This window comes from Anarhichas minor, unplaced genomic scaffold (assembly GCF_050575085.1).
Source record: "Anarhichas minor isolate MPS153535 unplaced genomic scaffold, ASM5057508v1 ptg000025l, whole genome shotgun sequence".
In the NCBI taxonomy this organism is placed as follows: Eukaryota; Metazoa; Chordata; class Actinopteri; order Perciformes; family Anarhichadidae; genus Anarhichas; species Anarhichas minor.
Window position 1 is genome coordinate 8,813,666 of NW_027466471.1, and position 17,570 is coordinate 8,831,235.

At 40.8% G+C, this 17,570-nt stretch overlaps 1 protein-coding gene across 1 annotated transcript in view; it reads right to left on the reverse strand.

The window, feature by feature from the left end:
- grid2 (glutamate receptor, ionotropic, delta 2) overlaps positions 1 to 17,570 on the reverse strand; it is a 425,055-nt gene that overhangs the window by 111,458 nt on the left and 296,027 nt on the right. Inside the window, exon 8 of the mRNA XM_076099476.1 lies at positions 13,408 to 13,527. Coding sequence (XP_075955591.1) covers positions 13,408 to 13,527 — 120 coding nt within the window. The remainder of the gene's footprint in view (positions 1 to 13,407; positions 13,528 to 17,570) is intronic.

A 17,570-nucleotide genomic window follows, 5' to 3' on the forward strand; every position in this document is an offset into this window, starting at 1 on the left:
AGCCCGTATTCGGCTCACTTTAATTTATTTATCCTTTTAAGGGTCATATGGACCACATGTTATCCCATTGGGATATACACTGGGCAGAAGGTAAGGAAAACTACCAAGGACAGGTACCCAGCTATATGCAGCCAGTGCTTTGAGTCGCAATGTACACATATCCAGTTCTACATGTGTGAAGGGCAGTTTGCACCTTTAATGAGGAGCGGATTGCTTGGTGTGGGTTGATGGTGCCCCTGTCCTATACATTGGACCCTATGGGTTGAAGAAAGTGTTGGTTCTTTTCTGAGATTTCCTCAGTAAAGTGGCTCTTAGAGGGTTAACTGCTGCCTGGGGAACTCTTATTATGGTAAGCGTATGTTTGATGAAAAAACTTCATACTAAAATTGAGGTCTTAGTAATTACAAGGGGAATAATTGGCTGGTGTTCTTAATAGCTTTGGGCCAATATTTACTGATTATTCGGTGGAAGAGTGGAGAGGCCAAGATTGGGCTCTAGAGGCAGGATTACACCCAAGGACTGCAGGTCAGGCAGCTACTCTTTGTTTCTCTTCTCTTAAGTGCACTCGAGTGTCTCTTACTTCATGTCTCCACCTTAGTGGGCAAAGAATCATTTGAATTTCTTACTAAATTCATACTTCATCATGCAATTATACAATGATGATGAAATATACAAAATAAATACATTTTTTTTTTAAGATTGTGTTTATATTTCTACACAGTACTTATAAACAGTACGTAAAAAAAACACAGGGACAGAACTATTGCGAAGAACACATTTTCTGCAGTCGAAACATGAAGTCAAGACTTCTCCATAGAGGAAATGGTGCTAACAAAAGCAGCTGAGACAGGGTTTCACTGGGGAATGTGTGACAAAAAGCACAGTCAGACGGGGCTGCTCATTTGAGACGGGAGGATTATGTGTCTGGTAATATAATGGAGTAGAGGACAGGATTTTGAAACCAGGACTGTGTGAGTCTGTGATGGGTCCCATCAATTCACACCGCTCCTTCATCAGTTCCATCATTGCAGCAGCCTCTGCCTCTGCCGGCGCCATTGGGAATATTTGTCAAAGAGTTAGCACAGATTCACCTCGAAGAAAATGTGAAAAGTTATGGGGACTTTGCCAATTTAATGGTGACGAAAGGTAAGAAAGGTAACCCAGACACCTGTCCAGTTTGACACAGTTTCTCCTTGCACAGCTCAATTTCTCATCGAGCATTTGATACCGTCTCCTTGCCTTTTGCTGGTCCGTAGGACAATAGGCAGATTAAAAAATGATACGGCAGCAACTCGTCAAATTCCAGCCACACATTGGAATCCTTCTTTAGTATTGCTTTACTTGAAATTTGTGGGCGGGAGTGGAGGTTGGATGGGTCAAACAAACATAGGACTTTCACTCGGTGGAACGCTGTTCATGTCTCGTGTGAAACAAAGTCAACATTTACTTATTTTACCTTAGTTTTGGTAATTAACTTCTGTACCATATTAATGCCAGTTATGGAACAAACAGTTATTTTACGTAAGAAACAAATTTATTTTAACATAAACTGCAATCTTTCCTAAGCCTAACCAAGTACTTTTGTTGCTTAAACCTAACTAGTTTTGTTGCATGACTAAACCTTAAAAGTAAGTAAACCTACATTGGAAGTATATTTTGAAAAGAGGCAGTATTCAGGTAACAAGTGAAGACAGAAGTTTATTTAGAAAATACTCTATGCATATAACGAGCGCAAACTGACATGCTGTCCCTGTCATGTCGTAAATTGGTACTAACGAGTTGTGAGTGAGAATGCGTTACAGCATTATTGATCGAATTTCTCCAATTTTAGGTCGGGGTTGGCTAAGTGTAAAAATGGGGTTGGCTTGTCAACCTTAAAAAATTCTGTGTTAATCCCTATCAGTTTTTGTCTTTCTACCTAACTGTCTCTCTACCTGTAAATTGTTTATGTCGACATGCCTTCTTGTCTACCAGTTGGTGTGCCTGTCCATCTCCTTTGTATTCCTTAGTTGGAGTGCAGTTTAAATGTTCCTAGCTGGGCGGCATTGCACCAGAATGAGCTGTGGGCTTGCAGTGTCCTTTCCTGTCGAGAAGCACCACCTTATCTCTGAAAAACACTTTTTTATGATTCGCCAGATCTTGTTTTCCCTAGTATTAACAGGTAATCTTCTGGCCATATCTTCTGGCTTCTGTGACATATTGGTCCCTGCAGACACTCACCATTCTGTCCTCTACCAATTTTATTATTCACCTCATTTAATCTCTTTATTGTTCTGTAATCCTTGGTCAATCTCTCTGCCCTCTCCTCCCTCAAAGTTCCAGCTGAGGTCCCCTGGGCCTCTCCTCTGCAGGCCAGTTGTCTGCTCGTATTCACAAAGCCATGGTATGTTTAACACAAGGACACAACCTTGGTGTCAGATACCACTGCTCTCTCACTCTCATTTATTTTCCACTGATCCCTCCCTCATTCTCCACCGCCACCTTAGTAGTGCTGTGTTTACAACCAGGTCACAGGCAATTAGGCCTCCCCCTTAACTCTGCTTCACATCCCTGCTCCATCCAGTCTGTTCATCCATCAATCAATCCATCCATCCATCCACCCACTCCGAAGCAAAGATTAACCCAAGGACCGACAACGCACCTCATTTCCCTATTCCTCTTTCCCCCCCTCTGTCCATCCATCACTCACCCCATGTGCTCATTCATCTATTCATCTCCATGACTTGACTTAAATAAAAACATTAGCTTGAGGGCTCAGACATGGCTGCTTCTTCATTTCCTCTCCTCCGTCCTTGCATCCCTCCTCCTATCCACCCACCGTTTCAGACAGCACTCAGCACTTTCATTTTATCTCTCTGAACTTTTATTCTTCCATCCACCCAGACGTGCCCTTTTTTCTCACTTTCTACTATAACCCAAAGTAATGTTGTATTATTAACATGTCATCCCACAGACAGACAGCCTGGGCAGATTTCCTCTCCCTGCATGAATGTTTTCAGTCTGCATTAGTCTGTCTTTCTCCAAAAGCCATGAGGTAGGAGTAGTACCTTGGAAAATGAAAGCAAAATGTCATCACTTCATTATTTTATCCTATTAGACATTTGTGTAAAATTGTCATTGTTAAAAAATATGAATTCTTGAGTTATAGCCAACAACTTTTCTGGGGAGGTCACAGTGACCTTTAACGACCAATAATATAATCAGTTCATCCTTGAGCCCAGGGGAATGCTTGTGACAAACTTGAAGATATTCCCTCCAGACGTTCCTGAGATAACAAGATGGTCGTAGGTACCGAGCAGCAACTTCTGGTGCTGTGAAATGAAGCCAACGCCTAAGTGCCAAAAACTGCAGTTCCTCAAATGGTCATTTATGGTCCCCATAGTTAAACTACTCAGCTTTACAGCAGAAATAAACATGGTAATAGCCTGGTACAAAAAACGGTTTGGTCTCTATAGATGACGTTCTGCACGGGGGAGAATCTTTATAGAACTTCTCCGTTTGAATTATATTAAGGCTTAAAGTTAGTCATCATTAATGCCATGGCCGCTTTGAGTGACAGGTGGGTGCCGTCTCAGGTCACCCGGGCTCGCCTTAGCTCCACCAACGAGCCACCTCTTTGCCAATTGTTGGAGGCTTTGTCGTCACTGCTAAGATAGCATCAGCCGAAGCCGCACACTTTGAGCTTCACGACAGCTCTTCAGAAACCTATGGGTAATGTCAGGGAGACTGTACGTTCAGATTGTATACAGTGTATGGTACGTACCGGAGGACAACCCAAAAACATAATGCCTCTGGCCTCAGGCATATATATTTTAAAAAAAAATAACGAAAGCGTTAATACAGTAAATGCTGTCAAAATAATAAACCAATACTAAATTGGAACTGTATGGCTCCAACAAGAACCAACCTTTAGTGTAACACTAATATGGGGACTGTTAAAATACATACAGAGGCATCTTGTACTTCACCGCAGCACAGCGGCAGAGCAAATCAGCAGGGAAGGGGTTGGTGAAGAGAGCTGGAATCAGAGATTTATAACGCTGACTTCCTCAGCACTCTTCTGTACGTTTTTTTTCTTTTCTTTTCAGGCACAGGGTTTGTACAGAGAATTCTGCCTACAGTATCCCAGAAATAGGTAGAGAGCAGAATGGAAACTTATGTATGCGCACACAGAGTAGCACTGCAGTTCTTTCATCCTTGCTTTCTTTCTCTCCACGCTCTCCGGGAAGCTGTTACAGCACATTGACTCCTGAATTCTTGGAATGATTATATACAGCAGAACCTTATTATATGCATCCAGCTGTACAGTAGCTGCATTTTCTTCAAAATAAATCAGCGTGTTTATGCTCGGTTTCCTTATGTCACCGCAAAGAATCCGTCTTGGTTTGAGACATGAGACAGGATTGACAGCGGAGCATCTGGGGAATAAAACTTCTCCTGGCTTGTCTCAACAAACAGAGAAGCAGACGAGTGGCTGCCGGGCTAGTGTTTGGTGTTACCCATACTGTTTACACAACGGGTGTTTTTGTTTGGCACCACAATGATTTTCCCAATGGGGTTTGTGTGACAGCAGGTAATAGTTAAAAAATGCTGTCTTCCACTCCTCTGCCTTTTCATATTTGTCTGCTTCACTTATTTGCTCCCCTTACCTCTCTCTAGCTCCCTCCCCTCTTCTTTCTGTCTCTCTGTGCTTTTTGATATCTCTCTTCTCTCTCTCATATACAGAGAGACACAGCAAAAAATTCACTATGCGCTGCCACACTTAAGCTGATCCAAGGACACCGGAGGCAGTTTGTCAGCTTCAATTAGTGTCCGGTGTCCACTGCTGCTGTGGTCACCCAGAATATAACTTGCTGGTCAGTGCATGTGTGTTCACTCATGATTGACACAACCTTCCAGCTAAAACAAAATCTTTGACATCAATCAAGGCAGAGAGGAAGCCTGCAAATACTCAAGTATACGTTCGGAGGGGTAAAAGCTCTCATCACAAAAAAGTAGTCCAGCCCTGAGCCACACTTCAGAGGACAGCATAAAAGATAGGAGTCAAAACTGAAGCCTGAAAGGAACACTTCAATATGTTGGGATATGTGCTTGTTTACTGTCTACCTGGGAGTCAAATGAGAAGATCAGTTTCAATTTTATCTTTGTAAGTTTAGTAGGGAGATTGCTCCATGACAAAGCAGGGCAATAGAGCTCATCTTAGTCGAAGCAATACATGTCGGCGCTAATACATCCAGCCATCACCTGGGTTTTGAGTTTTTACTCCAGGAAAAGTCAGCAAATGAACAAGACTAATGGGAAGGTGCCTTTTTTCCTTGTGCTATAGCATTTGTAAGATAACTTCTTGTTGAAACAAAGTATTGTATTTTTTCTTTTCTACGTGTATTAATCCAGAATTGAAATTGAATTGAAAGCACCTTTGATGGAGCTAGAAAAGGGGTTCCTCTGTACTTCTGTAGTTTGTGCTAAGCTAAGCTGCACATGTCTTAACATGTAATTTTTGTTGTGAACAATGAGAGATTAAATTTATATTTTCATCTAACTGCACAGAGACAAACAAGTGTATTTAAAAGACACAATTATGAATTATTATCATTATTGTTATCATTATTGTTGACAGGTTCCCAACAGGTCAACATGCCAAAATGTCCTCACTTTAAAAAAATGTCATCCACTTTTAAAACTTGTTTCAGTCCTTACTATGTAGCAAGTACAAGAACACACACACACTTTTCACTCTCCCATCTTCCTTTCACCCATGCATCTTTTACTTCATCCTCCTCCTTCCACTTCCTGCCCCCGCCATTCTTTCCGCAATCTCCCACCTGGCCTGGAGGAGGGGGAGACATGCTGCATAAAGATACATGAAATCTACCTAATAGCACGGAACATTTGAGAGAAATAGGGATCTTTCCCCTTGGAGATATTTTTTTTTCTGTCACTATCTTTCTGCCCTTCACTCTTTGCTTGTTTTCACCCAGATTTGAGTTCACTTTCCCTCTGATTTATTTATTTCAACTTGCTAACTGCGTCTCATTTTTCTGACTCACATCATGATAATAATATTTGACTCCTACTCCTATACTCCTACCTCCTCCCCAACCTCCCTTTCTCCTTTTCTCATCACCCTCTCCATCTCACCCCTGCAGGAGTTTTTTACATAATTGTAATAATCACTTCCAGTGGTGTTGCCCCTCATAATCTCCCTAAAATAGCGCTGGCTAACTTGCCCTTTAGAGCTGCATCCTCTCTACTTTGTTCCATGATCAGAGGACGCGCGAGAGGCCTCTGTACACTATCTACATAATGTGCGTATAAAATCTCAATTCATTAAACACATTACTATGCCTATTGCCTTGTTAGCAACCGTGGCTTATTTGATATTATCAGTAGGCTTGATCCTGCCTTAAAACCCTATTTAGTATTTTTTACCTCTGAGTAAAACTGTGTGCTTGCTTTGAAACACTGGTACATCTACAGTTTCATTTTTAATTGCACCAACTGTTTATAGACTTTTTTTCTCTTAACTATATGCTGAAACTGCTTCGAACGCACTTTAACAGAGTCCCTTTTACATAGTCTCTAATGTGTTTAAATTCGAAACTTGTCACAACAGAGTTTTAGCCACTCTAGCTTCATGGCTCTGGGAATGTTGGTTATTCGGTCAATCCATCACTTTGGTCCAGAATGAAATATCTAAATAACTCTTACATGGATTGATGTGTAATTCACATTCACATGATTTATTCTAACGACTCTGGCGGTCCCCAGGCGGTAGCCTGGCTTTTCCTCTGGACCACAATGAGGTTGACATTTGAGGTTCTGAGTTAAATGTATACAGAATGAAGCCATGACATTTGATCGAGATTTTTCATGTTCCCCCTCAGGAATTGTAATAACTTTTTATTAAACACTATCATTAAATAAACAGTTTCATTCATCCAATAGTTTGGTTTATCATCAAATACCTGAAATACTAATAACTGTTCCATGAGCCTCAGCTGTAAATTCTAAATAGCAAATGTTAGCATGCTAACACGCTAAACTGAGATCCCAATCCAGTAACAGCCATTGCACATATAGCAGGCGTGTTAGATTTCAACAGCTAATATGTGGATGAGTCCTGGTGTACTCCTGCACTGTGAGGCAGATGCATCTGATAGAGAGCAGCAACAGGATATTAGTCTGTGAGCCAATACAAGTGAGTGTTTGAGAAGGAACAACAAACAACAGGACGTTACTATCCACATGTCTTAGGGTACTGTGTTGTGCCAGACTAATCCAATAAGCCAAAAACATGCAAATGCCATCCATTAAATATATCTTTTCATAGCTTGTTCAGATTGTCCGCATAGACTACAATGTCAAAGAACAGCTCTTAAAAGACTCTCTAACGAAGATTAAAAAAGCAGCTGTATACTGTAAATTCAATAGAGTTGGAACAGGTTAAATAAAAGACTTCCCTCCTAGTTCTGTGACGAGAGCTCACAAAAAGCCACTACTATTCTTGCCACGAGGAGAAAAGCAGAGCTTGATTCAGATTTTGCACCCTGAGTCACAGGTTAATACATGATCATTTCTGTTAGATTTGATGAAAAAGGTAACTAACAGCTTTGTGTGTCACTGTGGCTTAGCCTTATAAGAGAAACTCTGTCAACAATAATTAACTCAGTGGAACTCCGTTGAAATGGGTAATAATCTCTCTGCATGCATGTGAATTAGTTTTGTTGGAAGTAGAGGAAACCCAGTGTTTCTCTATGTTACACAATAACGGTCACGCTAATGGTAATTGTCATGCAAAGCCAAAAGGGTTAGCTTAGCATTTTCAAGCATGTCAGGATATTTATGCAAATGTGTGCGTGTGTGTGTGCGTGTGTGTGTGTGTGCGCACATTCATGGCTTGCGTGCGTCCCCGGGTGAGCTGCCATGAGTGCGTGTGTTTGAGTTGGTGGGCACATTAAGCCATTACGTTGAGAAAAATGTCCTTCAATCGTTCAAAACATGTAATGGAAGAAATGTTTCTTGCATGATGGCGGGACTGTGAGGGGGGGTTCCAAGGTCCCATGACTCTCTGAATTCACTTAGCGTAATTCAACCACATACATCAGATGAGACTGAGAGATGATAATTGAAGGTGACCTCAATTTAAGAACACTGCAGTTTGCAGGCCATTGATTCTTATGAAGAGGGAGAATATTTCGCTCTGTCTTCCAAAAAGATGGAGAATATGTGCCGAGGGGAAAACAAGAGCGTGAGCATGTGTGAGAGTGTAAGAGTGTAATGATTGTGACTCTATTATGACCTGTGCTGCCGTTTCTATTATGCGGGATCTATGAAGATTAGGTCATCTATCCCCCTTCTAGCTGTCTCTCTAGCTCTTCTCTGTTTCATTTTACCTTTCTCCTCTCCACCCTTTCCCTAATCTAGCAACGTATCAGCCTTTCCCCATTCACTCATCACCTCGCCCTCCCTATCTTCCTTTTCTCTCCCCGCTTAGCCACAACCCTTTTTTATTGTTGTTGGTTCTAAAGTATAAATCGGATCAGCCATTTTTCTTCTCTGAAGGCATTTAAGATGTCGCAGATAGCTAACGAAGCAATTACACATGGCAGACTTGTCGCCTCTGTATAAGGGAGCAGTGGAGCCTGGCATGCCCGTAGATGTATAGAGAGAGAGAGATATATATATAGGCTTCCATGTAGTACAGCCCCTGAAGGTAATGGAGCAGAGAGCCAATTTTACCACAGTGTCACATTAATAATTATGACGATCTGAGGTGTCTGCTATTATCATTATCCCTAGACAACTATATGCATATGTGAGAAGTGTGTTGGGGAAAAATATCATGACAAAGGATTGTGGTTTGAAAAAGACAAATTTGGTTTGGGGAGAAAATGAGAGGTCTTCAGAAGGATTACTTAATAAAGGTAAGACAGGAAAAGAAAAAAGAATAAGACTGTGTGTCTGTCATTAGTGAGACTCTGAGCAGGGATGAGAAAGAAGACTGAAAGAGGGGACAGAACAGTGAGGGAGGATTGGAAAGAAAGATCAGGTTAAGTGGTATTCTCAACAGGATGTAGAGTTAATACTATAATTAAGGGAGTCTTCATATACCGTTAATGGTGTGATAAGGCAGACACACACTCACTTTATATCTCAACACACCAGCAGTTGCACTGCAGTTGGGCTCATCGGGGCCTGTTCATAATTCAGAATCTTTCTTGCAAGCACCCAACGCCTCTCCTATGTAAAATACATGGGCTCGCACCCATTATCCATATTTCTTTATAAGACACAGTGTCCTGAAAGCAGTCGGGTACAAGAGAAATACATTTGACTTCATATGGTATGGAAGTTAATGCACATGGTGTGGGCAGAGAGAGAGAGAGAGAGGGAGAAAGAGCGCTATAATTTATTCAGAAAAAACAACCAATGTTTATTTAATTTGGTTCAAGCGTTGGACATGCTTCTTCTAGGGAAGTTCATGTCCCCAACTATTAAGAAGCAACATTACTACAGGGTAAAGGTTAAATAATAGAATGAAGGTTGCACTGTGGAAGGTTTGCAAATGCTAAGGATGAAATATTTAGCAAATTAGCCTTCTAACATGTGACCATAGGGAACGTTAAATACATGATAACGTTAAAGTGTTGTAACACCGAACAGAGCACTTCAATTATTGGATACATCCAAGAGAATTCCTTCAAGGAAATAAATGACAAAGTTAATACGGTAGCTGCTAAACGATTACGCCTTCTCTGTGAAACTTTGCCTGTACAAATGGTGAAAAAAACACTGGTGCGTGTCCTTTCTTGTGATGGCTGATGTTACTCCGCCATCAATACCTTTCTAAAATGTCAAACTGAATTGAGAAATGTAATTGTCTCTTTCTGACAGCTTCCCTGTCCGGTGGTTAAATACGTCACCACCATCTTCAGATTCCAACCATTTTATTAAATTAAAGTTATTGCTGCTGCTCATCGTTTAATGTTGCCGTGACTTCAAGCTGCATCAAAAGAGTTTGAATCAACTTTTCTGTGATACACCAGGCTTAACTAATATGTTATCATCTATTCAGGATGTTGACAGATGTGTACAGGTAACCGCTGAGTGAGAATATTATTCACTGGCTTAGTTTACACTGGTCCAACTGCAATTTTTGCTTTTATTCGTTCTGACTGAGACAAAATCTGCTATCAGCCAAACGAACACACCAAGGTCAATTCTTTTTTCAAAAATAATAGTCACTTTAGTTTTTTTCATCATGTCAAATGATTGGCATGGTATGAAGAGTGGAAGCATATTGGACGATAATATTTGAAGACATTATAATGCAAGCCAATCACCTTGACAGTGGTGATTCCTACAGTATAATTAACCCGGGAAAGTGTTGTCACTGATGCCATCGTTACACAAGGGGAAGCTGTTAACCTGGGGTGAGAGAGACCGGGTTGCTTTACATAGTAATCAATTGACATTGAGGCCTTTATTCACTTTCAGCCTCTCTCTGTCTCTTCAGACGGGAATAGAAGAAATAATTCTTATACATAGCAGTTTAAGTGAACACAGATAATGGAATGCTTGAACAGCATGAGATTTGTTTTTCTGCTGCCATCCCGGGGTCTTAATTTCCTTTTATCTTTTCCTTCCACATAAACACACTGGGGGAAGCAGGATTTTGTGTTGGCTTTTCTTCATGGAGGTGGAGTTGTATGTATGAGCCATTTCCACTAACCTTTTCTCCAGCCTGATGTATATCTGCCATGCTTTTATTGCAGGTCAGATGCTCTGTATGAACACCATTTTAGAAGGCTATATCATCTAGAAAGGCACGGTTCAGCTACAAGATAAAGTTAATATGCAGGCACTCTGAGAGGAATATTCGCCTCTCCTTAGTCATTTGATTCCATGTATGAATTTAATTGAAACACAATGGCGGACCAACAAATGTTAAGAGTATTAAGGGAGACTGTGGCAGGAATACTGTATAACAAGGGCCTTAATTCTCTCAGAAGTAATTATGCTCTCTGATTAGGGAATTGTGCCTAAATGTAATTATGCTGTGCTTTAAAGATTCATTTTGTCTGTGATGGCATGCTGCGCTATGTTGGTGTCTCACCACATTATCCAATATCACAGCTCACTATCTCAACTGTTATCTGTAAAGAGATCCCTCCGGTATGGATGACAGACCCTGTGTGTGTGGTTTTGTGTGTGTATGTAATGTCTCTTGGTCCAATGGAATTGTATGAGGGATTAAGGAGTACCTTGCAAGTCTTGGTCTCATATGTTTACCTTACTGTTTTAGTGCATCAGGAATGTGAAAAAAACTAAAACTGTTTATACTTTCCTTTATAAAAAATATACTGACATATTTCAGAAGTATGCTTGTCCAAACATACGGTTAGTAGGAGTGTGTCATAATCTGTGTCGTATGTTATGCCATTGTTGGAAAAATGTATATGATGATAAGATGAAAAAAGATATGCTCCTTATTAGTTGTCGAATAATTAACTTACAGACAGACCAACAGAACAAAAGACCCCATATAGTGTCAAGTTGATCTTACATCTAACTTTTCTCTCACTTTTTTATCGAAGTATCTCTGCTGTCACAATTTTTTCGTAGTCTTCCGCTTGCTATCTTTGTCCATCTATCATTCTGTCCCACTCTCTCTGTGCCTATTGCTTTTTCTCTGAAAATGAAGGTGAATATCTACTGCTCTGAGGAGCTTCAAAACCAGTGGGTTCTGCACACACGTGTGTGTGTGTGTGTGTGTGTGTGTGTGTGTGTGTGCCTGTGACTCGAGGAAGGGGTGTCTCTCAGGAGGCCTGTTAAAATTCATAATGCATGTGTCATTACCACATACCACTTGAAAATGCTTCTAATTAATCAAATTAACACCGGGCTTTAATGAGGGGGAGGTGAGCTGCTGGGCTTATGCTGCATCCATAACAATAACAGGAACACTGTGAATTCAAAGGTATACACATGTAAAGTCGCTTTAAATGCTTCTTTGCATTAGTTACACCGCACAGGCCTCGACAGTAAGGGTTGCCAGGTGGCAATTGGCAACCATTTTGAGAAAAACAGCAAAACGTGCATCCCAAAATAAATAAATGTTTAATATTTGTTGCATTAGTGATATTTTAACATTGCCATATCCAGACAATACTGCACGTGACATTGCTGCACGTGCGTTGGTGCGTATACTAATCATTAACAGTTAATTGACGAGATTAGTGCCTTCCATGCAGGGGTGCTGTGGCTGAAGTGCCTGAAATGCTGCCCAACATTAACCTGATGCACAAACAGGTTGAATCCATCGTTTACTGCCAGCTGCAGTGTAGGTGCAATTATTCATTTTAACATTTATTTCAACCCTTGAACTGAAAGCATTCATCGGTCAAAATTCTTATCGTCAGTTAATGGTTAAATATTTTCATCCCTACGGAGCAAATTAAGCTTCGTGATGAAGAGTTCAATTAACCCGTCACGATCTCAGATGAAAGTGCAAATTGATTCAACTGACAAAGAACCAGATGCACCTGAAAATAAAAGGAAAAAGGACATTTGTGAAGTCTTAATGGGCAAAGCAACTGTTAATGGTTGTCATCCTTAAGCTAGACGAAAACCTATCCTGCAAAGCATGTACAAGATATAAATAATTGATGCAAATAATTTGCCACTGTTGAGCATCTGAGCCTGTAATATAGTGGCTGGCTAAGTAATAAATACTCCTCCGTGCAAGCGGGTGGCAGTAGGTAGCGTAATAATGACCTTGTTAATTTAAAACAGTAGAATGAAATGACGCGCGGGAGAGGTTGCGGTGACGAGACTGCAGACAATGCAGACTCTGAACTGGGCCCTGGACAACATTCTAACCCAGATGAAAAGCCTAGTAAGGATCAACAAATTGAGAGACTTGTCATTACATTTTCTTTTTAATGTAAAAAATGTGCCGCGGCTCAGAATAGGTCGAAAAACACTGTCCTACAGAAACCACGAGGCTAGACAAGCACTGGACAACTAGTGGGCAGCTTAACGACTTCCTTTATCACTCAAAACATGATGTGACTAAAATTTCAGTTTTGGCAACCATAAACCGATGCCATCCACTTTTAAAAGTTAGTGTGGAGCCCTGCCACAATTATAAATAAGTTTAGAAACATCCATAAGTAAATACAGAAAGGTAGCTGTACTCTGCTACACAGGGGTGACAGCTACAAGCAAAGAAATGGCTGTATATATATATACGAGATGAAAATAACGTAGCGAGCAGGTGCAGGGAAACTCCCTGGCAAATCTAGGAATTATGCAAATCCACTCCACACGTTAGAGCAGAAATGACTCCGCCTTCACCCTCAGTAGTACGCCACACACAGGGGTTCTGTTTGAACTACTTACCCTACTGACTCCTCGGCCCCTGTCCTCCCCATAATTCGTTCCCAGGATTTCAAAGAAGATGTTGGGGTTAGAGCCGTTGTTATTGAACTCCAGAAAACTGGTGAGGCCGCTCACTCCGAACTGTGGAGACAAGACAGAATGTTTTTATTTGACTGTGTATTTATTTTCACTATTACTGTAGGTTGGTAAAATTGATCATTGCATTGTGTTCATCAGAGTCGTTACTTTCATCATGATCTTTATCACTATAATCATGTCAGTTCTCATCAATGGCGCAATATTCTTTTGGCTATAATAGACCTCATCAATAATTCTGCCTGGGAAATTTGACCTTAAATTATGTTTTTTTATCCTTGCTAAAGTTCAGATATGATAACTGTTCGGAGTGAAGCAGAGACATGAATCTTCTGCCTGTCTGTAATCAAATGATTACATCTCATGAGTAGGTAAATGTATAGAATAGGTAAATGTTCTGGTTGCTGTAATAAACTAAAATGTGTGAGATGTTGTATGTGTGTACATGGGTGCATGCTATTTGCTTGTGGAAAATCCCACTTAAGATACGTTGCCAAATTGAGCAGTCGACATCACGCAGAGGTGTGTGTAATAAGCACCAGGCTGATGGAATAAAAGTGTGGTTGGACTTTGCACTGTAGGTGTGCAATCTTGTCTTATGTGGAGAGGTAGAAAATACTCACAAGCTAACACACACACACACACACACACAGACACACACACACACACAGTGTCAGTCCCCAACCTTTGCTCTGCCTCCCCGCTATTGTGACCTGTCACGGAAAGTGAAACTGTGCCTCAGGGAAGGTGAGGTGTTATACTCCTTCATATGATTCATGCTCTGTGTGTGTGTGTGTGTGTGTGTGTGTGTGTGTGTGTGTGCGTAAAAATACAGGCAAAAATATACACTTGCATAGTGTGTTCATGTCTAATCACATGGACACTTGCATAGATAGCCAACACCACATATCTCATGTAATTACACCTTTTCATTTTTTACTTTTAAACTTGCACCATAACCTTGTATGTGTAACACTTCCAAAATCATTATATTTATTCAGGAATATTTGTGTGAGTGCATCTCTGTGTTACGTCCCTAAACACGCATGTGGATGTATTTTTGCATGTGTACATTATGTGAGTATACATGAAGGGGGGGGGGGGGGTGGGGGGGGGGGGGGTGCATTAGTATCTTCTTGATGAGTATCGATTATATAATACATAAATGATGTTAATGTGCCATTTGGTATATTAGTCTACATTGACATAGCACTATGTTTCATTATTTTCTTTCCCTGGGTCTATCACATACACAGAACCCCCCCAATAAAGCATGTTTATATGCCTCCTTTAAACTGGGCAGGGGGCTCGGGTACTGTTCATGTTAATGTTAATGTTGGCAGCTCAGTATTGAAATTACATTCACAAATTGTCTTTCATTTAATTGCACCTGATTCAAAGAACATGCCACTGGGCTCATGAGGCTGAATACAAATTAGAGAAATAAATAAGGAAGAAGGTGTTTTTTGATGTTTCACAGTTTCTTAAAAATAAGACTAAAGTGGACAAGTCTGTTTGATAACAACAAGCAATAATGAATATGAAAGAGTTCCCCGTAGGGACAATAAAGTATATATAATCTCATCCTGAGCTGGGACTTTGAATCAGCCTCATGGGCTCTGGCTGGAGATCTTGGCTTGTTTAAAAGTGATCAATAACGGGTATGTATGTATACCAGTGGTGGGCCGTCAGGGCAAAAAAAGCCTTCTCTGCTGGCCTAGACATAATCACAAAGTTATAGCTATTTTATAATTTAATAATTTGTCATAAATACACCACATGTATTCTAATTATTTTTCCCATTAGCTTATTTTCTCATTGCATAGCTACTGTCTTCCTCTGTTGCTCTACTTCCAGCACAGCTTGTTTTAAGGAGAGCTTTTATCCGATCAGATTTCGCCCCTATGCTGTCTCTAGGTAAGAAGAGAGGCCCGAGGCCTGCTGGAAACCCTTTGCAGTTTAAGTAAATGGGGACGATATTGTTGATTGTCATAGTCTTCAACCAATCAGATTTTTAGTTTGACGTGTTGGGCACTATGTCAAACTAAATATTATTCACATCCCTCAGATGTGAATAATATTTGAATGGCCCGTGCTCTTCAGTGTGTGGTGGAATGCGTGTTTTAGCGTGCAGTTTTGCTGATTTGATTTTGACTATATGCATTGTCCGTTAATGATGCAGCACCCATCATGCGCGTATTCATGTATCTGCACTCTGCAGTTAGTGTATTTGTGGGAGTTAAGCTTCATTTTTACACGAAACAAATAGGGGTGTAACTGTTCACAAAGTTCTCCGTTCGGTTCAATACAATACAGTGAACGTCAGTTGTCAGAGCAGCAGCGGGTGCTTCGGACATTTGATTCTCTGTTTGGGCTTTTGTTTTATTTAACAAAGCAGGAATTATGGTCTGGAAAAATGGGCCGTGGTGATTGCTTTAGCCCTGTTTGAATCAGTAGGGAACAGCTACCTAAATCTAAACGGGGAGAGTTTGTAGCATGTGCGCTGCTGTTGGTTTTCCTGCTAAGCTAGTTTAGTTGTTGTTGTTCTTCCGTGGTGGGCATGTCAGACAGCACGTTGTCTGTTACGTCGGGTGGGTTGCCATGTTGAGCGCAGTGGCTCCACCGAGAGAACATCATATTTCCCACAATTTAAGCTTCTGCATTTTCCAAATGCAATAGTATTATTCAAACGTATTGTTTGATTCGTAATGCGTACCGAACCGTAAGCCTCGTACCGAACGGTTTAATACGAATACGTGTATTGTTACACCCCTAGCTGTGGCGTCATAATGAGGTTATTAGGAGGTGGTTCAACTGTAGTAGGACAGCACCGAAGGCCCAGGTATAAAATACACGAGCCGCCACTGATGTATACGTATGTACGTAGTCTACAAACAGCTCAAACACAGCAGACACTTCAGACCTTGGGGATCAGTGTAAATGCAGTTTCACCTGCTGTATTTGTCAATGAACCCCCCAATAACAACATCAATAGAGCTCCTCATCAACAGCTGCAAATTAGTATTGATCATTACCATAATGGCCCCAAATACCAAAACGCTGATTAAACACACAGGCACGCACAAGAGTGAGTAAAGCACACTGCTGATACAATGTAAAATGGAACTGATGCCAGGCTGCTGAACTTAACTCTATTACTGCTCAGGGCTCTTTAACACAGCTCTGTTGAGACAGCCATCGGGGTTGGTTTAACAGCCGGGGTTGCTGATGAAAGTGTTGCCAAACCCCAGCCTGATCTCAAGGTGAAATGCAGAGATAGATATGAAAGCCATTGTGTCGCAATTATTATTGTCTGACACTAATCCTAAATTAGCATTTCACTTGGCTTCATCATTCAGTCAAACTGCCATCCCTGGAGTAGTTTTTTATTGATATCAAAACAGAGGGCATTGATCCAATTGGATTTAACAGTGATGAAAGTGTTGCCAAAGCCTGAACTCAAGGTGAAATACAGAGATTCATAAAATCACAGCTCCGGGATGAAATCCTTTATCTTCCAAAAGTCAACTATTCAGGAACTGAGCAAAACTTGATTATTGATGCATGTGCTTCCTATAAGGTATGCGATCGTTTGAATTCATGAGCACCTGGGTCATGAAGTCTCTGGAGCTTAGACAGGAACTTGGAAACTTTCAGTTTATTGTGATACCAATGCAAAAATGCTCATCTTATTGAAAGACTCATTGTCCATCCCTGGAGGGGATTTTAGCTATACCAATGACAATGAATTTAAAAGTGACTGCAGCTTGATGCTTCAACTAGAGTGTCTCCAAAATACCATGTAATGAGCACAATGTCTTGAAATGCAAATACATGCACCCTAAATGATTTAATTTTTTTATTAGGGGATGAGCATAAGCTTTTGCTCTTTCAACTGTAGTAATCAGGACTCAGCTGCAATGTTCTCTGTGGGTAAAGACTTTTTAGGCCATTTTCAAACTGGCACTCACTCACCTACAAGCATCACACAGCGGTAGAGGACCGCAGGAGGCTGATGAAACAGACAGACGGTCCACAAACTGAGGTTAGAGTCTGATTACTTTGGGTCATTGAGATATCAACGACCG